We start from the raw sequence: 24648 nt of genomic DNA, 5'->3' as shown, positions 1-24648 counted from the left end.
AGAAAGATGAACCCGCCGCGCCCCCTGTCGGTTCCTATGTGGGATCTTTCATTGGTCCTCGAGGCCCTGAAAGCCTTTCCATTTGAACCACTAGACTCCGTGGGGTTGAAATATCTATCACTGAAAACCGTCTTTCTGACTGCACTGTTGTCAGTAAAACGTGTGGGGGACCTGCACGCGCTGTCTGTTAGCGCGTCGTGTCTTGAGTTCGGGCTGAATGACTCTAAAGTCATCCTCAGACCTAGACATGGCTATGCAGACACGGCAGCATCTGACAGCGAAAGTGATGTGAATGTCCTCTGCCCTGTTAGGGCGCTGAGACTTTACATTACGCGCTCCGCCTCCTTCAGAACAGCTTTTTTGTTTCGTTTGGTGGGCGCACCAAGGGTCTTGCCTCCTCGAAACAGAGCCTGTCCAGATGGATAGTGGACGCTATAGCGGCTGCTTACGCGTCAAAAAGTCTGCAATGCCCTCTGGACATCAGGGCTCATTCCACGAGAGGCGTGGCCTCGTCGTGGGCATGGTCCAGTGGGATTTCTATCCATGACATATATGTGTAGAGGCGGGCTGGAGCTCCCCGTCTACCTTTGTCAGGTTTTATAACCTAGAAGTTCCTGCCTTGCAAGCTAAACTGTTGTCAGTGTGAAGGAGAGGTGTATTCTGCCCAGATCATCCTGCTCAGATCACTCTCACGTGACTCAGCTCTCCTGGTTGAGCTGCACTAGTAGGGTATGTGGCGCGCCGCTCTGTATTCCCTATGTGTGCTTATGTACAAGTGATGGCCCGCGTGGCTGGCCACCTTATTTTTCCACTTATGGGGTTCCCATGAAAGTTCGGGGTCTCATGGTGGATGCTTGGCGCGCACGGCGTTGACAAAGTGTTCCCGTAGCGTAAGCTAAACTTACGCAATACGAGAGAACCTCCCGCAAGAGAACGATACTCGGTTACTAACGTAACCTCGGTTCTCTCTAGAGAAGGAACGGGTATTGCGTAACCGGCCGTGCTCGCGCCACGAGCGACTTCGCTTCAGTCGACGAAAAACCAGGGAAGTCAGCCTACAGCCCCTATGTTTATACGCTAAGCCACGCCCATTCTGGCGGGCTGTGACGCTATGAAGGCGCGGGCGCCCTTCATTGGGCGTGACGTCACGCCGGGCTCACTGGTAGGCTGCAGCAGTTGCCCGCAGGGCAGCCACTGAGCAAGCGAGATGGCCTGCTCTAGGTCTGCTAGCTGCTGCACTGCGTTGACAATGAATACAAAATTAAGGATAATTTTTTGGCTTCAATATCTCGAGAAGATGAATCTTTCCCGTAGCGTAAGCTTTTCCCGTAGCGTAAGCTAAATTTACGCGATACTCGTTCCCTCTCTAGAGAGAACCGAGGTTACGTTAGTAACCGAGTATCGTTTTGACGCAAATGCTTATGCGTAAAACCAAAGTTTCATTCTTGCCAGTTTCTCTGCTATTTCTCTCAGAAGGTATGACCAATGAATTTGTGCTTGTTTAAACTGGTGTTTCGGGTATCTCTTAATTGCCTCTCACATGCTTTCATCATCACAGTCATCTATTGTTGTTGCCATAACCAGGTTATTGTTGTTACATCTCATTCCTTAATTTTTCAAATGTGAAACAATGGGCCAGTGTAGTGTTGGGCACCTTCTTCACAAACTGACAAGTGTAAAAAAAAAAATGCAAGAAGCATGTACGATTTGAGCATAGAGAGTATATGGCATGTGAATGGTTAGCCGCGTTTCCACCGCAATTACCAGGAACTATTTGTCCCAGGAACTTTTTCCATAGGAACTTTTTTTTGCCCCAGACCGGTTGCCTACTGCGTTTACACCGCGGTCTAAAGTACCGGGAAGATTATGTAAATTAGTCTGGTGATGTTGAACTGCGTGCGACTGCTTCTCCCTCCCAGTCTGCGCGACGCGTTTGTTTTGAGTATGGAGGATATTCAAGCTGTGCTGCTTTTGTGTTCAATCTATTGGTTTACTAACGAGGTAATTAACAAAACGTCAGAAAAGAGACGAGCATTAATACTAAAGCGTATTCAGAAAGCTCGTAATGCTAGATATAAAAGTAGACAACGTTTGTTATCAGCTATAGTGGACATTGACCGTGAGATGGATGGGACGAACGCGCGCCATCGGGCAGAAAGAACAAGATTGGTAAGAAATGAATCCACCAAAATTAACAAGAGTTGTGAATAATGTTATTATCGATTACATCAACTTATTTTTTGCAACTTTTGTGTGTTTTAGATATGGGAGTACTATCGAATGCGTCGTGTTTCGCGATCGGTTTGGATGCACACTAGAACCACAGAATGGTGGGACAGCGTGGTTCCAACTCTCACCGAAGCACAGTGGATAAAGAATTTCCAGATGTCTAAGGATACTTTTCTGTACCTCTGTCGTCGATTGCAACCCCAACTGGAGAGACATGACACAAACTACCGACATTGTGTACCCATTCAAAAAAGAATCGCCATTGCACTGTGGAAACTTGCGACCAACTCTGAGTATAGAAGCATCTCTCATTTATTTGGAGTCGGAGTTGCTACTGTGTGTCACTGTGTTCACGATTTCTGCTCATCTGTTGAGAAGGTACTCATGCAAGAAGTTATCCAGTTAACAAACAGTGAAAAATTTAAAGAAATGGTGACGTATTTTGAGTGCAGATGGGGTTTGCCACAGTGTGTAGGTGCAATTGATGGATCACACATCCCCATTCTTGGACCAGAGGAGTACCACACAGAGTACTTCAACCGAAAGGGCTGGCATTCGATCATCCTACAAGCTGTTGTGGACGGAAGAGGCCTCTTTTGGAATGTTTTTTTAGGAGCGCCAGGGAGCCTGCATGATGCCAGAGTGCTACGTTTGTCAGGATTGTGGGACCTAGTGGATCGGGGTTTGTTACTACCTGATGTAACCAAGAACATTTGTGGACATAATGTGGGGTACTATGTCCTTGGTGATGCAGCCTATCCTTTGAAGAGCTGGCTGATGAAACCTTTGTGACGACTGACACCCCAACAACTTGTGTACAACCATAAAACAAGCAGAGCCAGGGTGGTGGTTGAGAATGCTTTTGGCAGACTAAAGGGCAGATGGAGGTGTTTGCTAAAACAAAATGACTGCAATACACACAAGGTCAAATCCCTGGTGATCGCATGTTGTGTTCTGCATAACCTGTCACGGTGAGATGTGGAGATAAACCCAAACAGTATAAAATAAGACACGGTTTAATGACAAAAACAGGAAAACAAAACCCACGAGGGGGCAAAACACATGGAACACAGAATACCAGACTGACTAGACTAAACTGGGAAACAAATGAACAAGAAAACAAACAAGACTTCAAGAGATGCTAACAATGACTAGATGTACACAGGGTACTCACGATCAACGTATAACAATGAACCGACACAAGACAGCAAACACAAGGGGATTAAATAGGAAGACTAATCAAACATAACAGGTGACACGGGTGAAACACTAATGACAGAATCAGGATAACAAGGGGGCGGGGTAACGAGACGAGACAACACAAGCACATGACCAAAACACAAGGCCATGTGCTTGCACACAGAACATGGGTCTGTCATGATCCTGCCAAAATACTAGAACTCACAGACCTGATGGCAGAATCATGACAGTACCCCCTCCTTAAAGAGCGGCTACCAGACGCTCCCCAAGGAGACATTAAACGCGGGACAAGACTGACAGAGACATAGACCAGACCCAACAAAACATGACAAATAATAACAGGGGCATACAAGCGTGAACAATGACCGGGTTGGGGTGAAACATCAGAAAAAATAAACAAGGAAGGGGAGGCGGAGGGACAACAGAGTCTTTGAGCGAGAATCCAGGGTGGGTGGCGGGACGGTGATCTTGGAACTACAGGGTGTGGGCTTAGGACGGGGGACCCGAACGGACTTGGGTGGAGTGGTGCGAGTAGACGGAGAAACAGTCCTAGGTTGAACCATGACGGGGGAAACAAACGGGAGTCCGGGGGCAGTAGAGACAGGGACCATCGAGGAGACAGTCCGGGGACTTCTGACGGGGAACATGGTTGGTGATGGGACAGGACTGGGTGCCGCGCTCACGGCGACCGACTCTGGAACAGCGCTTGCCGTAGCGGGCTCTGGAACAGCGCTTGCCGTAGCGGGCTCTGGAACAGCGCTTGCCGTAGCGGGCTCTGGAACAGCGCTTGCCGTAGCGGGCTCTGGAACAGCGCTTGCCGTAGCGGGCTCTGGAACAGCGCTTGCCGTAGCGGGCTCTGGAACAGCGCTTGCCGTAGCGGGCTCTGGAACAGCGCTTGCCGTAGCGGGCTCTGGAACAGCGCTTGCCGTAGCGGGCTCTGGAACAGCGCTTGCCGTAGCGGGCTCTGGAACAGCGCTTGCCGTAGCGGGCTCTGGAACAGCGCTTGCCGTAGCGGGCTCTGGAACAGCGCTTGCCGTAGCGGGCTCTGGAACAGCGCTTGCCGTAGCGGGCTCTGGAACAGCGCTTGCCGTAGCGGGCTCTGGAACAGCGCTTGCCGTAGCGGGCTCTGGAACAGCGCTTGCCGTAGCGGGCTCTGGAACAGCGCTTGCCGTAGCGGGCTCTGGAACAGCGCTTGCCGTAGCGGGCTCTGGAACAGCGCTTGCCGTAGCGGGCTCTGGAACAGCGCTTGCCGTAGCGGGCTCTGGAACAGCGCTTGCCGTAGCGGGCTCTGGAACAGCGCTTGCCGTAGCGGGCTCTGGAACAGCGCTTGCCGTAGCGGGCTCTGGAACAGCGCTTGCCGTAGCGGGCTCTGGAACAGCGCTTGCCGTAGCGGGCTCTGGAACAGCGCTTGCCGTAGCGGGCTCTGGAACAGCGCTTGCCGTAGCGGGCTCTGGAACAGCGCTTGCCGTAGCGGGCTCTGGAACAGCGCTTGCCGTAGCGGGCTCTGGAACAGCGCTTGCCGTAGCGGGCTCTGGAACAGCGCTTGCCGTAGCGGGCTCTGGAACAGCGCTTGCCGTAGCGGGCTCTGGAACAGCGCTTGCCGTAGCGGGCTCTGGAACAGCGCTTGCCGTAGCGGGCTCTGGAACAGCGCTTGCCGTAGCGGGCTCTGGAACAGCGCTTGCCGTAGCGGGCTCTGGAACAGCGCTTGCCGTAGCGGGCTCTGGAACAGCGCTTGCCGTAGCGGGCTCTGGAACAGCGCTTGCCGTAGCGGGCTCTGGAACAGCGCTTGCCGTAGCGGGCTCTGGAACAGCGCTTGCCGTAGCGGGCTCTGGAACAGCGCTTGCCGTAGCGGGCTCTGGAACAGCGCTTGCCGTAGCGGGCTCTGGAACAGCGCTTGCCGTAGCGGGCTCTGGAACAGCGCTTGCCGTAGCGGGCTCTGGAACAGCGCTTGCCGTAGCGGGCTCTGGAACAGCGCTTGCCGTAGCGGGCTCTGGAACAGCGCTTGCCGTAGCGGGCTCTGGAACAGCGCTTGCCGTAGCGGGCTCTGGAACAGCGCTTGCCGTAGCGGGCTCTGGAACAGCGCTTGCCGTAGCGGGCTCTGGAACAGCGCTTGCCGTAGCGGGCTCTGGAACAGCGCTTGCCGTAGCGGGCTCTGGAACAGCGCTTGCCGTAGCGGGCTCTGGAACAGCGCTTGCCGTAGCGGGCTCTGGAACAGCGCTTGCCGTAGCGGGCTCTGGAACAGCGCTTGCCGTAGCGGGCTCTGGAACAGCGCTTGCCGTAGCGGGCTCTGGAACAGCGCTTGCCGTAGCGGGCTCTGGAACAGCGCTTGCCGTAGCGGGCTCTGGAACAGCGCTTGCCGTAGCGGGCTCTGGAACAGCGCTTGCCGTAGCGGGCTCTGGAACAGCGCTTGCCGTAGCGGGCTCTGGAACAGCGCTTGCCGTAGCGGGCTCTGGAACAGCGCTTGCCGTAGCGGGCTCTGGAACAGCGCTTGCCGTAGCGGGCTCTGGAACAGCGCTTGCCGTAGCGGGCTCTGGAACAGCGCTTGCCGTAGCGGGCTCTGGAACAGCGCTTGCCGTAGCGGGCTCTGGAACAGCGCTTGCCGTAGCGGGCTCTGGAACCGGCACTGGGTTCAGCTCCGAAACACCGAACACCGGCCTCTCTAAGATCTGAGCCAGACGCTCCAGATAGTCCCAGCTCAGGAAGGCAGACGGGGCGTGAACAGTCTCTAGCTGGACAGACGGGGCGTGAACAGTCTCTAGCTGGACAGACGGGACGTGAACTGGCTCTGGCTGGGCAGACGCAGGTCTCCTCCTCTTCTTCCTCCTGATTCGCGGAGCCGATGATGCCTCGGGAGTCGAACTGGGACGAGTCTGTTCTCCAAGCCTCACGAAGCCTAACCTCAGATCCTCCGGGATCACCGGCAGACAGGCAGGAGGTGACGACACCATGGGACCCTGTGACTCCCGACGAACCAAGCAGTCCACCATGTCCCGGAACGGGCGGTGGGCCAGCCTCTCCCGTTCCGCCAGAGGTGGAGGAACTTTGAGACCCGCGAAGAGGTAACGGTTAACCAGGCTCTCCGGTAAAAATTTTCTCTTTGCCTCCACGGCCTGAGCATATCCTCTCAGGGACCTCTCTCCCTGGGGAGGGAAAGGAAGCTTGCCCAACTTGCTGTCGTTGATAGCTGACTGCCACCATAGTTCCTGGTCAGCTGATTGTTGTTTTAGTGGGAATGACATACTGTCCGCTGGGTTCAGAATGGGTCGGTTCATTCTGTCACGGTGAGATGTGGAGATAAACCCAAACGCAGACAGTATAAAATAAGACACGGTTTAATGACAAAAACAGGAAAACAAAACCCACGAGGGGGCAAAACAGATGGAACACAGAATACCAGACTGACTAGACTAAACTGGGAAACAAATGAACAAGAAAACAAACAAGACTTCAAGAGATGCTAACAATGACTAGATGTACACAGGGTACTCACGATCAACGTATAACAATGAACCGACACAAGACAGCAAACACAAGGAGATTAAATAGGAAGACTAATCAAACATAACAGGTGACACGGGTGAAACACTAATGACAGAATCAGGATAACAAGGGGGCGGGGTAACGAGACGAGACAACACAAGCACATGACCAAAACACAAGGCCATGTGCTTGCACACAGAACATGGGTCTGTCATGATCCTGCCAAAATATTAGAACTCACAGACCTGATGGCAGAATCATGACATAACCTCTGTGAAATGAATGGTGATGAGTTCAGAGAAGAATGGACTACGGGTACATTCAATCAGCCTGACGGGGCACTTTCATCCACTGTAGAGGCCGAGGGTCTTGATGCACGTACAGGCCTAATGAAGTTTTTGACTACAGTGTAGGAAACTGCACTATCACTGGCTACACACCATAAAGTGTTGTTTTTTTTTTTGGTAAGGGAAAAATAACCTTCAGGTGCTGTAATGCACTTTTTTTAGGCTGTATACACCTGTTGTACATTGTTTTTGCTGTGTAACACTTTTTTTTGTAAATAAAAATGATTACTTCTAAATCATGCTTTGGTTTTAATTTATTCTGTTATAACCTTCTGTTTACAGGTGAAACTTGAAAATTAGAATAACATGCAAAACTTTATTTCAGTAAAATCAAATTCAAAATTAGAATAAATGTGAAGTTTTCATAAGCTGTAAGCCATATAGTCATAATTATAACAGGCTTGAAAATGTAATACACCTTGCATGTAATGAGTCCATATACGAGTTTCACCTTTAAGTTGAATTACTGAAACAACTTTGCACAATACTTCTAAATTTGAGTTTCACCTTATATTTGGCTGTCAAATATAAAATGTAATTTCATGAGTGACTTAAATTACCTACACTTTGCTTATTTTAACCTGTGCACTTTCACCGGAAATGTTTTACATCTAACCAGCACTTCAAAACCTTATGTAAGAGCTAAAATTACCATTGAGATGAAAAGGCACTTGATCTCAAAGTGACATTTTACAAACTTTATTTAACACAAGGCAAGTACTGCTTACTAAATATATATATTTTAAATTACAATCATGTGAAAAGAAATAAATTACGAGAACAGTAATATATTGTGTGAAGAAAAACAAATACAAATGTATTTTTGAACAACTGGGCAAACTGTCCAAGAACAGACAGAAACCTGGCCCTCTGCAGGAATGCAAACAATATATAAAAATTAGAATTGTGCAAAGAAAATAAAAAATGCAAATGTTCAATTTAAAGTGCAATCTCAGAGTTCAAGTGGCTACTTTTTGAATGACTGGGCAAACTGTCCAAGAACAGACAGAAACCCGACCTGAAAGTCCCTCTGCTGCCGTCTGCTTTCTTCAGCTTCCGACTGCAGGAACGCCAACTCCAGCCTCCTCATCTCTCTTTCCTCAGCCTGGCTCTCAAGTAACAGCTGCATATATTTGTCACGGTGTTCTTGTCCAAGCTGCAGGGTGGTCCGGTTAGAATCTTCCATGTCCCTCAGCGCATCAAGGAAGTCACAATCCCTTTTCCTCTTCCCTAAGTGGAGAAACACATGACAATAAATACACAAGCCCACCCTGAAAACCATAAAATACGTATTTTAAGTGTTTTCATTACAAAATATTAAATCAAAAACTTTGCCATCATGTTCCATGCTTGGACTTGGTGCTTGTAACTCAAGGACAATGGTGACACCAGAATAAACATAATTCTGAAGCTGAAAATACTGAATTATTTTACACGAATATGTTTAACATTGGTAACATAGATGTTTGGCATTATTAGGACCCACAAATATTCCCCCATTGCATTATATTATACATTAATATCAACATAATTTTAATGTAGTACTGACGCTAAAAAACTCTGAAAACCTGAAATGTTTTCTCACACAGTCATTTTATTTTGGGTGAACTGTCCACGATACGTATTGTTGCATTTTTGTATTGCAATATATTGTTGCACGATATATAATTACACCCCTAGTTTTGAAGTATATTTTATCAATAGACAACGTTGTTTAATACCTCGTCGTGTGTGTGTTTCGGCGGAAGACATGGGACGAGGGCTACTGGTGATTGCAGGGGAAAACGCGCTGGTCTCAGTAGCCTGCACTTCATTGGGGACATTCATTTCATCTGTAAAAACACGTTGAAAAAAGTTAGTTTGTTTTATCACTGCAAAGAGTTTAAGACAATATCATGTAGAGGTGTGATAATTTACCTTCAACCGACTGGTCCTCAGAATCATGAATGGATTCCAAAAATGCAATTGCCGAGTCTTTTGTCACCACTGCTCCAGAGAATGCCGGCCTGTGTCCCAACAACGCGTCCAGGCGGTCAAACCACTTGTTAGTACGCCGATCGGATCCGCTTTTATTGTTGTGATCCTTGACTTTTTTGTAGTCTTGTTTTAATTTTTTTAACTTCTCTCTGCACTGTTTTCCAGTGTGAACAATGCCCAGCTCGTGTAACCGACTCGATATTTTCAGGTATACCTTTTCATTGCGGATTGCCGTTTCCAGTTCCCGCTGGATTTCTTCTTCCGCAAATACGCTTATTAAAGCCTGGACCTCGTCGTCGGTCCAGCGGTCGTATTTTTTGGTAAACTCCATATTAATTTCCCGACAACTCTTTACTGCACGAAGCCAGGAAACGAGGTTTTTAAAAATGGCGGCTAAAATAAAATGCTGTGTGGAGTCAACCAATCAAATGTGACGTGAGCTCAACCAATCAGCATGTTCAGCGCACAAGTCCCACCCCGAAAGTTCCTGAACTCTGAAAAAGTTCTTCTTCTTCTTCTTCTCTTTCTATGGCGGTTGGCAACCAGCTTTTTGGTGCATTACCGCCACCATCTGGACTGGAGTGTGGATCAATGAGTCAGACTCCTACACTGTAAACGAATCAGACTAACCTTTTTACATTCTTTTAATTAACCCAGTTGTCTTTAAAAAAGAAAACAAAAAATTAAAACACATTTCTCCAGACTCTCTTTGCATTATATCATGTACATTTAGGGAAATCTGATTCTCACCTAGTTGTGATAACAATCGTTGTCTAGCTTGATGGTATTTAGGACAATTCATAATTACATGTTCTACTGTCTCTTGACTATTGCAATATTCGCATTTTCCATCAACATGCTTATTCATTATAAATAACGTTCTATTTAAACCTGTATGTCCTAATCTTATTCTAGACACCACATCTTCTTCGCGCCTTTTTCTGTATGTATTCCTGCTCTTTCCCACTTTTCCTTGAATACTATACAAGTATCTCCCATTTTGTTCATTGTCCCAAAGAAACTGCCATTTTTCATTAATTTTAGTTTTAATTATACTTTTAACTTCAGCTTTACTGTATTTAATATCCATCTCTATAAAAGAATTCTCTGCTGCTTTCTTCGCACATTTGTCTGCCAACTCATTACCTCCTACACCTATATGAGCTGGCACCCATATAAATGTAGTACTAATACCAGACTTTAGAAGATTGTTAGCTAAATGGATTATTTCAAACACTATATCCTGTCTAGACTCAGAGTGACAATGCTTGAGACTTATTAATGCTGAACTGGAGTCTGACGCAATCACAACTTGCTTAGGTTTATTGCTCTCTATCCACATCATTGCCATCCATATTGCCACCATTTCTGCTGTATATACTGCTAAATCATCATTAATTCTTTTAGCATATTCAATATTTAATTTAGGGATAACATAAGCAATTCCCATTTTCTTATCTTTCTGCTTTGATGCATCAGTATATAAAATAATTCCTTCTTTATATTTACTATTTATGTAATTCTGAGTCCTGCAACGATCCACTCCATTAACCTCCTTTTCCTCCAATAATCCTAAGTCTACTGGAACTTCCGACAGCAGCCAAGGAGGTACAACTGGAAATACCACTGTAGGGCTTATCTTTAATGTACTAATTCCAATTGTTATTATCTTCTGCCTTATTGTCCATCCAAAACTTTTGATTAGATTATTCTCTCTCTCTTGACATTCCCATAAAACTGTCTGACTCATATGTTTTTCAGTATGACCTCTCAGATTTGCCCAATACACAAGAGATAGCTGGTCTCTTCTTAGATGTAGCGGCATCTCCCCCATCTCTACCTGGATTGCTGCCACTGACGAGGTCTTAAATGCCCCACAGCATAACCTCAAACCTTGGTTCTGGATTACATCTAGTTTCTTTAATAAAGTTTTGGCAGCAGATCCATACACTATACACCCATAATCAAATACCGACCTGATCATCCCTGAATAAATAGCTTTCAACGCAGGTCTGCTTGCTCCCCATTCTACTCCACGCAAGCATCTCATCACATTCAACACTTTCTTACATTTATCAATCATTTTCTGGATATGCATTGTCCAAGTTAGTCTTTTGTCGAACCAAATTCCCAAATATTTAAAGAATTCCACTCGTTCTAATTCTACTCCAGATAATTTGATTTTTACATTCAAATCTATTTTCTTCCTAGAGATAAATAACGTCTTTGTTTTGTCTATTGAGATTCTAAACCCCCATTGAATAGCCCACTCTTGGACTCTATTTACTGCTTGTTGCATCTTATCCACCACAAATTCTATATTCCTTCCCTTTTTCCACATTGCTCCATCGTCTGCAAACAATGCTACCCCGACTGAATTTTGTACATCCTTAAAAACATCATCAATCATGATTGAAAATAAAAGTGGACTGATAATGCTCCCTTGTGGAACACCATTTTCCACACTGTAACTTTCACTTACTTTCCCATTTATTTTAATTTGAATTACTCTATCAGATAAAAACCCTTCCATCCACCTAAACATCTTTCCCTTAATTCCCAATAGTTTTAGTTTAATCAGCATGCCTTCTTTCCACAACATATCGTATGCTTTTTCGATATCAAAAAACACTACCACTACAGATTCTTTATTCACCTGAGCCTTCCTTATTATATCTTCAAGGCATACAATAGGATCCATGGTACTTCTACCTTTCCTGAATCCACTTTGATAATTTTGCATCAATCCTTTTGTTTCTATCCAATACTTAAGCCTGTCATTTATCATTCTCTCCATAGTTTTTCCCATCTGGGACGTTAACGCAATAGGTCTATAATTATTTGCTATTTGGGGATCCTTCCCAGGTTTCCTAATAGGAACAATTATAGACTCCTTCCATGCTCTAGGAATACATCCCTCTATCCATACTTTATTATAAAGATTTAACAAAACATCCTTCCCCTTATCACTTAAGTTGTCCAACATAGAATAACAGATTTTATCTCTCCCTGGCGATGTCTTACCTGCTTTCCTCAATGCCATGTTGAGTTCTGACTTTGTAAACAATACATCCAATTCCCCTCCCTCACTATCCTCATTGCCAAACACATACTGATATTTTCCAACTGTTTCTTTCCTTCCTCTCTTTTCCTCATTATTTAAATTTCCTGAACTATGCACCTTGACGAATATTTTTGCTATAACTTCTGCTTTTTCCTTATTACTAGTGATAGTTCTTTGCCCCTCAATCAGCATAGGATATCCATATTCCCTTCCATTCCCTTTCATTTTTTTAATCATATTCCAAATTCTCCCCACTGGAGTAGTTCTCCCAATAGAATCACAGAACCTCTTCCAGTACTCTTTTTTAGCTTGCCTTATTATTTTCCTGACTTTTGCCTGGGTTCTTTTATATTGAACTAAATTCTGAAAATTGTGTGTTCTCTTTAACTCTTTAAATGCTCTATTTCTATTTGTAATTGCTTCCTTACAGTCTTTTGACCACCACGGAACTATTTTATTTAATGTCTTAGGCTTAGTTTTTGGAATTGATACTCCTGCTGCAATAATTATACTATTACTAATTTTATAACATAATTCCTCAATATCTAGATTTTTATCAATAGATAATAACTCATCGCTAGCTTCTCTATACTTATTCCAATCTGCTTTTTCTAGAATCCACCTCTCTTCTCTTACTTCATGTTCATTCCCTACTTCCATTCCTATCTGAATTCTAATAGGATAGTGATCACTCCCTACCGTACTTTCCTTCACTACCTCCCATTCACATTTATCTGCAATTGTTTTTGTGACAATAGTAAGATCTATTGCTGACTCTGTGCCTCTTGCCACATCTATTCTTGTACCAGAACCATCATTCAGACACACAAACTCTTTTTCTTCCATAAATTCTTCAACTACATTTCCATTCCCATCATCCTTCTCTCCCCATAATGTACTATGTGCATTAAAATCCCCACACCAGATAATTTTCCCTGTTAAATCCTTCCAAATGTTCTCAAGTTGTTTTTTCTCCACTGGTCTACATGGATTATAAAAATTTATTATTGTCACCTTATCCTCACTTGACCTTACTTCTGTAGCAATGTATTCCAAGTCATTCCCCTTCTTAATCTCTCTATACTGAAGTCCTCTTTGTATAAAAATTGCAACTCCTCCTCCTTTACCCATATCCCTATCTCTTCTTAACGAATTGTATCCATTAATTACAAAATCCAACCTGGGCACTAGCCAGGTCTCTTGTACACAAATAATATTAGGTTTATCTTTTAAATTTTCAACATATACCTTAAATTCTTGACCATTTGCAATTAGACTCCTAGCATTCCACTGGAGTATAATTAAAACCATTATGCAGCCCCAATCCATGTCTGTGAATGTTGTTCTTCATCCTTAAGAATATCTCTAACTCTTTCCCAATTCATTCCCTTTACATCCAAGTATTTTTCGGCTGATTTAACAATTATTTTGATTCTTTCAGTCCTACTACTGGTCTGCGCAGAACAATTGATTATCTCAGCCATGAAGATCACAAAATCTCCTTTGTTCACAATCAGTGTTTCTTCTTTTAGTTTATCACACTTTACACATTCCCCTACCTCTTTAGTCCTCTCCTTTATTATTTCAACAGGCACCACTTTTTGAACTTTCTTAGTTGCTTCTGCATATGAGACCCCTTGAACTACTTTAATTCGCTGTACCTCCTTCATTCTTTTGTTAGCTTCACATCCACCATATGCTGCACTATGCTCCCCTCCACAATTACAGCATTTTAACTTTGCCCCCTCTTCACACTTTCCGTATTCATGTTCACCACTGCATTTACTACACCTTTGTTTTCCCTTACATATCGCAGCTACATGCCCATACCTTTGGCACTTAAAACACCGCAGTGGTGGTGGAATGTAAACCCTGACATCGTAGCTCATGTATCCAATAAAGACTTTTCCTGGAAGATTTTCTTCCTCAAAAGTTATCAAGATTGAAAGACTGTCACAGATATTTCCATTCCTTCTAATTTTTAGTCGTTTTGCTTCCCTGACCTTCACATTGTTTATTCCTTTTTTCACTGAATCAACTGACTCACTCAGAGGAATCCCTGTGATTACACCTCTAACAAGCTTCTTGTCATACACCATTGAACACTTCACTCGCTTTCCATTCAATTTATTTATCTTTATTGCTTTCTGTTGTTGCTCCACACTTTTACATATTACCAGTAAAGAACCATTTCTCAATTTTTTAGCGTTCCTAATTTCCCCAATTTCTTTGTGTAAAGTTTTGGTTAGTAGGGTTGGACTCCACTCATCAAAAGTAGTCCCCTCTTGCAACAGCTTGATAAATACCTTGAATTCATCTTCACTCCTTTTCACCATTGTTCTCCCCTTGTCGATGTCACTACAATCTGATTCGTCTCTATCTTTACTTTTACGTTTTTTCTTTACTACTTTCCATTCTTCCAATTTCCCGCTTCCAACATCCATCTCCCCATCCTCACTTCCTGATCCGTCACTTCCTGACCCCTGTCCATTCCCAGCCCAGTTGTTGCCAACCGCCTGATGTCCTCGATCAACAGACAATTGTCTATGCTCCTTTCCTCCAGATGCCGCCATTCTCCTCCCTCTGAAAAAGTACTACCTCGCCAGCAGGGACTTTCTGGGGGGGGGGGGATTTTTACCCGGAACTTCATTTAGACCCTGGTTCCTGCGGCGTAAACACACCGAGTACCACCCCAAAGTTCCTAGTTCCTGGGGAAAGTTCCTGCGGTGGAAACGCGGCTGTTGATGATGAAATTTAGGTCAAATGCACTGTGCACATACCCTAGTGTACACGTTAAAAAGTACACTTTGGCCTTTAAATCTGTACTCAATTTTCATTTTTTCACACTGTACATTTGTAAACTTGTGACAAGTTTTATTTGTATTTATAATTTTATAATTCCTCATCTCACTCTTGCACATTAATTTGGTTTATATACTCTAAAAGACTAAAAGACTGGTTCAGATGTCTGGTTCCAGTCAGATTAGTTTAAAAAAATCAAACATTACTCAATGAAAACTGATTTTCATCATGCAGATACCTATACTGGACTGACTGGGGATCCCCTGCTAAAATTGAACGAGCCACACTTGGTGGAAACTTCCGGGTCCCTATCGTAAACACAAGTCTTTCTCAGCCTAATGCTCTGTCTTTGGATTACGAGGAACGACTACTGTACTGGGCTGATGCAACAGTGTGAGTTTATATTCACAGTCATTTTACATCATATTTAGTGCAGACAGACAAGAAACATTAAACTGATAAAACTGTTTCACTCTTACTCACAGGGATAAGATTGAGCGTGCCTCTTTGACTGGAGAAAACAGGGAGGTGATTCTAAGTCAGACACAGTACCCATTTGCTGTAACAGTGTTCCAACAGGATATCTACTGGACTGACTGGAACACAAGGATTGTGTACCGCGCCAACAAGGACGATGGTTCTGGCCTGACTAAAATTGCCACTGATCTCCAATATAGACCCAATGACATCCACGTCTTCTCGGCCAGTAGGCAGGAGAACTGCTTGAGTCCTTGCCAGCTGTTCAACGGAGGATGCAGCCATGTTTGTGTCCCAGGTCGGTCTGGTGTCCCATGCCAAGTCTGCATGTTATAACAAATCAGTGCACATCAATTTGAAAGGCTTCCAAAAAACTGTTGAACATACGTGCAGTGGGCGTCAAAAAAAACTTAAATTGCAACCTTTAAATTAATGTAAATTAAATTAGTAGTTAAATTAGAACTTAAAATAGAAACCTGGAAAATAAATGAGGATTAGGATTTAAAAAAAATGAAATAATTAAATGTTATAACTGAAAATGAATTTTAAATATTTCAGATTCTGTCACTAATCAAATAAGAAAATTTGTGACATTCATTTGTGTACATACAGTCAGACGATACCTCTATATGATTGCAACATGGAGCTATTTTTATGTTCTCTCAGACTTTTGGACCCAAATTCTAGTGTGTTTGTTTATTTTTCTTTTTTCTCTTTTTTGAGAAGCTTATACATCTCATGTCTCTCGTTTATCACTTTCTCAGGTCCATCTGGTCCAGAGTGTCAGTGTCCCAGTACTGGTAACTGGTATCTGGCCAATTATGGGAAAGACTGCATCCCCGACAATGGGCAGCGGTGCCATGCAGATCAGTTCACCTGTCTGGACGGAAGCTGTTTGTTCCAGCGCTGGAAGTGTAATGGCTACAGGGACTGCTTGGATGGCTCAGATGAGCTTGAGAGAGTGTGTGGTAAGTGACCTTAGCAATTAAAAAAATAGTTTAATTTAGTTTATATAATTTTTTTTTCTTTATACATGAATTCTACATTCCACAGCTTTCCACACCTGCTCACCTACGGACTTTACCTGTGATAACGGAGGCTGTGTGCCTCTGTACTATGTGTGCGACTTCACAAATGACTGTGGAGATAACAGTGACGAACATGGCTGTCCCTTCCCAACCTGTAACCCTACCACAGAGTTCACCTGTGCTAACGGACGCTGCATCAGTGCGGGTTTTGTGTGTAATGGATTCAATGACTGCCGAGACAACGGCACCACGGATGAAGTTAACTGCCGTGAGTGTGGTGTTATTTTAGTATTTTTTATATACTGTTCTGTAATTCTGTAATTTTTTTGTTACATGCTTTTAGTTTTTTTATGTCTTTTTAGCTTTAATTTATTTTTATTTTAGTTTTAGTAATTTTAGTACTTCAACCTAAACTCATTTTATTTAAGTTTTTCAAGTTTAAACTTGCCATCTAAAATTTATGTATTTTTTTGTGAAAATGATTTTTAATAGTTGTAGATTTAGTTTGAGTTAACAATAATAACACTAGGTCATTGACACCAAAATCTACATTTTCATATAATTTTCTGCCTTTTTTCCCTTTTGAATTAAAACAATTGTTGATGTTAAGCCCCGCACGTGCTACTCTTTAACTGGTATGATATTAAATGTGAAGTGTGCAATTTCTGGTAACAAAGAACAATCATATGTATTTGATTTATTAGCTGACAGAACCTGTGCACCTGGCTTAGTAAAATGTGACACCACCAACATCTGCATTTCTTCGAGTAACCTATGTGATGGTTTTAACAACTGTGGGGACAACAGTGATGAAAATTCACTCTTCTGTGGTGAGTTACATGGTCTCAACTTTTAGATGTTGCCCTTCATGACAGAAGTTTTATGTTTGAGTGAAATGTCCCTTTAATATAAAAAAATACTATTACATGTCCTCAAAGTCATATCCTGTACTGCTTGTGGTCAACAGCTGGCCGGACCTGCTCTGCAGACAATTTCCGCTGTGATAACGGGAAGTGTATTCCCCAGTCATGGGTGTGTGATCGCATCCCAGATTGTTTGGACGACACAGATGAGCCACCCACCTGCGGTACATGTCGAATTCCTCTTCTGTCTGCAAAGCAGAGCCTGGAATCCCTATCTAATACTCTCTTTGTCTCTGTACACAGAGGATCAGGTTTATACATGTAACCCTCAGCAGTTCAGCTGTGCGAATGGAAACTGCATTCTGGAAAAGTGGGTATGTGATGGCAACAACGACTGTGGAGACAACAGTGATGAGGCACAGGAACTACAGTGCGGTAAGGCCTGTCATTCAAGATTGTATAAACCAGCAAGTCAGTGCAGTTGTTACGTGCTAGTCTGACTTGTATTTTGAATTTCAGGATCAAGGACTTGCAACCCCAGTGATTTCACATGCACCACTTGGTACCCAGGCTCTCCTCGCTGTATTCCATTGAGTTATGTGTGCGATGGTGAGAAGGATTGCGCAGATGCTGCAGATGAGCTGCACAACTGCCCCAACCGCACATGCCACATGAACGAGTTTGCTTGCGACAATGGTCGCTGCATTCTGGTGCCCTTCCAGTGAGTTTTTACTCTCCGGCAGTACCCAACAATGCACATCAAATCAAATGCTACTCACAATATTCATAAAATATATACTGTGTGTGTGTAAAACTCTTCAGCTGTGACCATGTGAATGACTGTGGGGACAGCAGTGATGAGATCGGCTGCGTGTATAGCACTTGCTCCAGCTGGGAGTTCACCTGCCAGAATGGAGTGTGTATCCCATCAACGTATGCATGTGATGGTTATACAGACTGCCAGGATGGCTCTGATGAACTCGAAGGCTTGTGCAGGAGCCCAGAACCCACCTGTGCACCAGGACAATTCATGTGCAATTCTGGGGAGTGCATTGACATCCACAATGTCTGCAACCAGCAGAGGGACTGCTCTGACAACAGTGATGAGAAGGGCTGCGGTAAGACACCAGTTTGTGTTTGGGAAAAGACTCGTTTTAGTGATGTGCCTGAAACAGCAAATAAATTATTTATGAATAATGAATTCTATTGAATAGTATAAAAAAATAGTTTGCCTGATTATTCAACAAACTCAAAGTTAAAGCAAAATATTAATGAGTATATCTAAAATTACATTGCAATGATGAGTCTTTAAAGCCAATATGTCTAAAATGTGTTATCCCTCCACCTCCCCCAGCTCCACCTTCCTAGATCTGCTATGGTATTGATGTATGTCTATTTATGTAGCAGCATATCTTACATGCTCTCAGCAGCGTGTCTGTGTATCTATTGGTAGTAACAAGTCCAAATTTGCACTGCAGCAGCAGCAATAATTATAATATTTATACATGAATACAATACCTTTCAAAAAACTGTGTTTTTAAAGATTAAAGGGCACCTAATATGCCCCTTTTTACAAGATTTAATATTGGTCTCGGGTGTCCCCAGAATGTATTTGTGAAGTTTCAGCACAAAATACCCCAGTTAATTTATTATAACCATTTGAAAATGTCATTTTTGGGGCCTGTTTTAAAAAGAGCTGTTTTGGTGTGTACCACCTTAAATGTAAATGAGCTGCATATCCCCGCCCTGCCTTTGGATGAGGGCGTGACTTGCATACCTATGGCAATAAACAGTCGGTAGAAGCAGAATGGCTGAGAGTGAGAGACCCGCTGTTTTGTATGGCATTCAGCCGTACATGTTTGAACTGGAATCAGACCCAGATGTAGGGTTGGGAATCTCTACCCAGCTAGAAATTTTTTGTTCTAAAAATGTTCTGAGAACATTACCATGCAGTGTTCTAATAATGTTTTCAGCGGGTAGTTTTATTTTGATTCCCAGAATGTTCTCCTAAAAGCTAGGATAACATTCTCTAAAAACATTCTAAATATGTTTAATGCTAACATTGTTAGAACATTATTCGCTAATGTTCTTATAACATTTTCAGCGGGTAGTTTTCTTTTTGTTCCCAGAATGTTCTCTTAAAAGTTCTAATAACATTCTTTAAAAACATTCTAAATATGTTTAATGCTAACATTGTTGGAATATTATTCCCTAATGTTCTTATAACATTTTCAGCGGGTAGTTTTCTTTTTGTTCCAAGAATGTTCTTAAAAGATCGGATAACATTCTCTAAAAACATTCTAAAAATGTTTAATGCTAACATTGTTAGAACATTATTCCCTAATGTTCTTATAACATTTTTAGCGGGTAGTTTTATTTTTGTTCCCAGAATGTTCTCTTAAAAGATGGCATAACATTCTCTAAGAACACTCTAAAAATGTTTTGTGATGACCTTCTATAAAGGTTTAATCATAACATTTTTAGAACATTACATCCCCTAACATTCTTATAAAGTTTTTAGCGGGAAGTTTTATTTTTGTTCCCAAAATGTTCTCTTAAACAAAAAAAATGCTTAGCTAATAGCTATAACATTGTTAAAACATACAATTTTATTAATCTCAAAACTAAAACATCAGAATCTAACAGGTTTATAAATGGCATCCACATAAATTATTAGAAGTTCTGCGTACAGTAAATGCCCAACATTAAATGAAGAAATCAGTAAAGTCCAATGTGCAATCATGCGTCATCATCAGTCTTTGCTAGTCTTGGTTCTTGCAGAAGAATAATACAGTCATCTGTATTAATATGTGTTCTACTGTTCTCTCTTCTAGTTGTCCAGCTGCTCTCCCAGTTAGCAGCAGTGAACTCTATTATCTGTGTGCATGGTAGGGTTTTTCCTCATAGCCTATAAAAGAAGATCATGCAACAGTGTAAACAGAAAGAATACAAATACATACATATTAAGATCACAAGCAATATTGACATTGAAAACTTTCAAAATTAGCCAGCCTAATTAGTAATCAGAAATTATGTAAAGACTAATTTATTGAAAGTATAAATATGATACCTTATGAGTATCTTTTTTGTTTCTGTAATTTAAAACATAAACTTAATCCATATTAATAACACAACTAGAGGCTAAATTATGTGAACAAACGTTGATGTTGGCTTGAGAAGCCTGAACCTCGAACCAGGACTGGAACTCAGGTCGCCGTGAGCACAGCTCCAGCATGGCACAGCGCTGCCCACGAGGCTATTGCTCTGACTTAACAGCGCTTATATTGTCTATGGATCGTTACATTTCTTACAGATTTCTGCTTGTTTTAAATCAGATACAGATAAAGTAACACTGCATTTGAATGTATTGGCGATAGAACTATTTCTAGAGTGAATTAATCATACCTGTAAGTGCAGCATCTCTTTGCTATTAGTGAAGCTGTACGTTTTAGTTACTTCAAAAGCAGAAAGAAATATATGCTAAGCTAGTTATTTTAAAGCTAGTTATTTTAGTCAGTAAAGTTTTAAATATGGATATTTTTCTTACACAAACGCATCGCTTCGCTTTAGTGCTGGGCGGTTTGACCAAAAATTTATATCACGTTTTTTTTTCAAAATGATGCCGGTTTTCCGGTTTATGACGTTTTTTTTTTCTCATGCATAATCAGGTGTTCAAAGCATTTTCTACTGGTTGAGAGAGGAATTACTGCAGTAAATTGACTTAGGATGGTCTATTTTACTGTCATTAGTGAATATTGTAGAATAGAATAGCGCCCAGTATAACCTAAAATTGTTATTTCTTAACGTTCTAACAACGTTCTTGTAACCAGGAAATAACGTTAATACAACGTTTATATAACGGGAGAATTGAACGTTCTTATAATGTTTTGAATAAAGTTCTTATAATAACCAAGAAATAACGTTAATACAACGTCTAAAAAACTGGACGTTTTGAATGTTCCTATAACATTCAGAAATAACGTTTTTATAACTTAATGGGAACGTTATGAAAACGTTCTTATAACCTAAAATTGTCAGCTGGGGAAGAGGAGAGATTCGCAATTGCACTGAACACGTTTTAAGTGCAGGATTCTCTGAGCGAGTCCAGAGAAAATAGACCTATTCTAAAGCCTCGTACACACCGGGACGAATATCGGCTCGCGTTATTCGTCAGCGTTTTTCAACGCGTTTTTTGTGTTCACACCCAAGCGATTTTCGCTGACGATGAGCCGAGTGAACATGCAAATTTATTCCCTGACATTAGATGGCGCTTAATGTAAAACAGAAATACCCCGGTCCACAAAGTGCTTCTGACACACGCTTGACACACTCAGAAGAAGAGAGCAAGTTTGTCGCGTTTGTCATATAGTTCTTTATTCTCGTTGGTGTCTCTTTATAAAGACACCAACAAGACCAGCAGCTCTACATTCATCTGGCCTTGCATCTTCCTCGTCTTATTTCTTCCCGGCAGAGTGTGTCTAATAAGTCTAATAATAATATTGTCTAATAAGAGAATGTCCGTAGACGGGCTTTGGTCATTAGACATTCTCTGCTTTGGTGTAGTAGACGCTGTATATCTTCTTCGCCATTACGTATGTGTGCTCGGCAAGACCGTTTTGTGTTTAAGCGCCCCCAAGTTGTGTTTTACTGTAACTTCAGAAGCTCCAGACACGTGAGCAAAAGCGCCAATCTCATTGGTCGGATAGTTTTTGACGCGGCGCGTCAAACCAAAAAAACAAACCCGAGGCGTATTAAAAAAAATGACGCTTTTACGCGTGGCGTTTTACGCGTCGGTGTGCACACTCACATTGGCGCCCATTGTTTAGTCACGAGGCGTTAAACGCTGCCGAATATCGCACGCGAAATTCGTCCCGGTGTGAACAGGCCTTTACGTGAGCAGCGTGTATCTGAGAGCGCGGCACATTATATTCCGCGCGTGAGCATAGAGATTCGCGCTCGCGCATTATATTAATGTACTTTCGCGCTACAATAATGCGCTCTCGACATTTGACAGGAAAATAACGCCATAGTTCTGCAGCATCCATCTTCCCTGTAACGTAACACCAGAGCACTGCTGTTTACTCTCGCCTCGCAGTCGCTGCTTAGAAGTGCAACATTGTAAAGGGTCCGTCTGAAACAGTGTCGCGTGGCGTAATGTCGTTCCGAACGTTGTGTAATTAAATACATCGGTATGGCGGTATATTAAAAATTAATATCATAACAAAAATATACACCGGTTTTCGGTATGAACCGGTATACCGCCCAGCACTACTTCGCTTCAAAAGGCCTTTATAACCCCGCCAGAGCCGTGTGGATTACTTTTATCATGGATGGATGCACTTTTATAGACTTAAAACAGAAACGGCCATTCACTGCCATTATAAAGCTCGGAAGAGCCAGGACATTTTTTAATATAACTCCGATTGTATTCGTCTGAAAGAAGAATGTCATATGCACCAAGGATGACTTGAGGGTGAGTAAATCATGGGCTAATTCTCATTTTTGGATGTCTTTTGGATGAGATCATTTATGGTCTGTGTTAGGTGCTTTTAGCACTAAAGCTCTAGGAGTTAAGAGTTGAAAATTTTTGTCTCAGAAAAATAATAATAATAATAATATTTAGTTCAAATAGGTTAACAATATGTTGGCTTTCTTAAACCAACATAATTATTTCCTAACATTTGAACAAGATTACTATAATCTGTATTATAATATAAAGGTAATTCTGTGAAGATTTACAACAAGTTACAAAACCACCTACCAGTTACAAGTCTCTTTAGCTCCCATATCCATTCACCTCTGCAGGTTTATGTTTGACAGATTGTGTCCTTTACATTGACCACCAGCCCCAGAGTAATTACCTGAAATATTTTAAAACATGGTCTGTCAACATACAACGATATTACAAGCACATACAATATTTGCTAGAAACACAAAAGACTGAAAACGTTTTAGACTGAATGCTTTTTCCAATTTTCCCATTACCTCTTTATGAATTACTGAAATATTATTAACTTTTACTTTCAAAAGACAATAAGATTAACACTTTTAAGTTGCAAAAATAGAGTATTCATATACACAGAACACAATATTATAGTAGGCTACCTTTGTTGTAAATGGAGACTTTATTGCGTCATCGGTTTTATATTCATCTTCAAACAGGCAGTTTGGAGTCTGGATTAAAACATATCTAGCTGTTATTCAAAAGTAACATATACTCAGATTTAATGCGACTGTCATACAATTCTAAGAAAGTAAAATCTAACACTGAAAGACATATATCAAGGATAAGAGAAAGCTATATGTAAACTGAAAAATACACACACAAAAAAAAAACTTACAGTTGTGAAAGAGCTCTTCCGTTGACCAGGAGTTCTGTTGTTTGGCAATTTGTCAATTTAGACAACGGGCATTTTGCGCCGATTTCTTCAACAAAAACGTTACTTTCTTTGCGCTGTTTGTCGATTTCAAATGTTCTTACGTCATGAGAAAATCACGCTGTGATTGGTAGTTTTAAACGTCGATCCACAGTGACCCCCAATCAGCTTCTCGTCTCTTCTAAACACATTTCGCGCAACAGTTCAAACAGTTCAGAGTAATATCCTCAAAACACTTTACAAATGCTGTTTTGATAATCTCCTCTTTTAATATGGAACATTATGCCAATATTTTATATGTTAAAATAATTCTACAATCTGTTACCTAAACAGCTTCCCTAAAATATCCTTAAAATGTAGCTTTTGTTACTCATCATATTATGAGATTTTGTCATCTCAGGCCAATAATGTCCTCAAAACATTTGATGAATGTTGCTTTGATAATGTTCCTCCTTTGTTATTGTGCTAATGATTTATAAAAGATAACAACATCCCTAAAAAAATCCTCAAAATGTTTCATGCAAAATGTTAAAAAGTAAATTGAAAGGAATGTTTTATTAAAAACATTTTATCATCTCAGGACTAAATAATATCGTCAAAACATTTTACGAACGTTGATTTGATAATGTTCCTCTGTCATTATGGAACATTGTACCAATGTTTTATTGAGAACATTGTCTTATCTGTTATCTCAAAAACATTCCCAAAACATCCTCAAAATGTTACAGTTGTAATGTTCTTGCTTTGTTAACACTTCACATTACAAGAACGTTTTATAAAAAACACTCCGTCATCTCAGGCCTC

At 42.0% G+C, this 24648-nt stretch overlaps 1 protein-coding gene across 1 annotated transcript in view; it reads left to right on the top strand.

Annotated features, from left to right (window-relative positions):
- lrp2b (low density lipoprotein receptor-related protein 2b) overlaps positions 1-24648 on the top strand; it is a 207593-nt gene that overhangs the window by 81196 nt on the left and 101749 nt on the right. Inside the window, exons 37-45 of the mRNA XM_077201294.1 lie at positions 15334-15492; positions 15585-15874; positions 16341-16544; positions 16630-16872; positions 17309-17434; positions 17572-17691; positions 17771-17902; positions 17987-18188; positions 18290-18585. Coding sequence (XP_077057409.1) covers positions 15334-15492; positions 15585-15874; positions 16341-16544; positions 16630-16872; positions 17309-17434; positions 17572-17691; positions 17771-17902; positions 17987-18188; positions 18290-18585 — 1772 coding nt within the window. The remainder of the gene's footprint in view (positions 1-15333; positions 15493-15584; positions 15875-16340; positions 16545-16629; positions 16873-17308; positions 17435-17571; positions 17692-17770; positions 17903-17986; positions 18189-18289; positions 18586-24648) is intronic.

The sequence above is a fragment of the Siphateles boraxobius genome, unplaced genomic scaffold (assembly GCF_051911475.1).
Source record: "Siphateles boraxobius isolate OS27281-9 unplaced genomic scaffold, OSU_SipBor_1 46, whole genome shotgun sequence".
NCBI lineage: Eukaryota > Metazoa > Chordata > Actinopteri > Cypriniformes > Leuciscidae > Siphateles > Siphateles boraxobius.
Note: the sequence above shows the minus strand (reverse complement) of the source record. Positions and strands in the feature narration are given on the sequence as shown.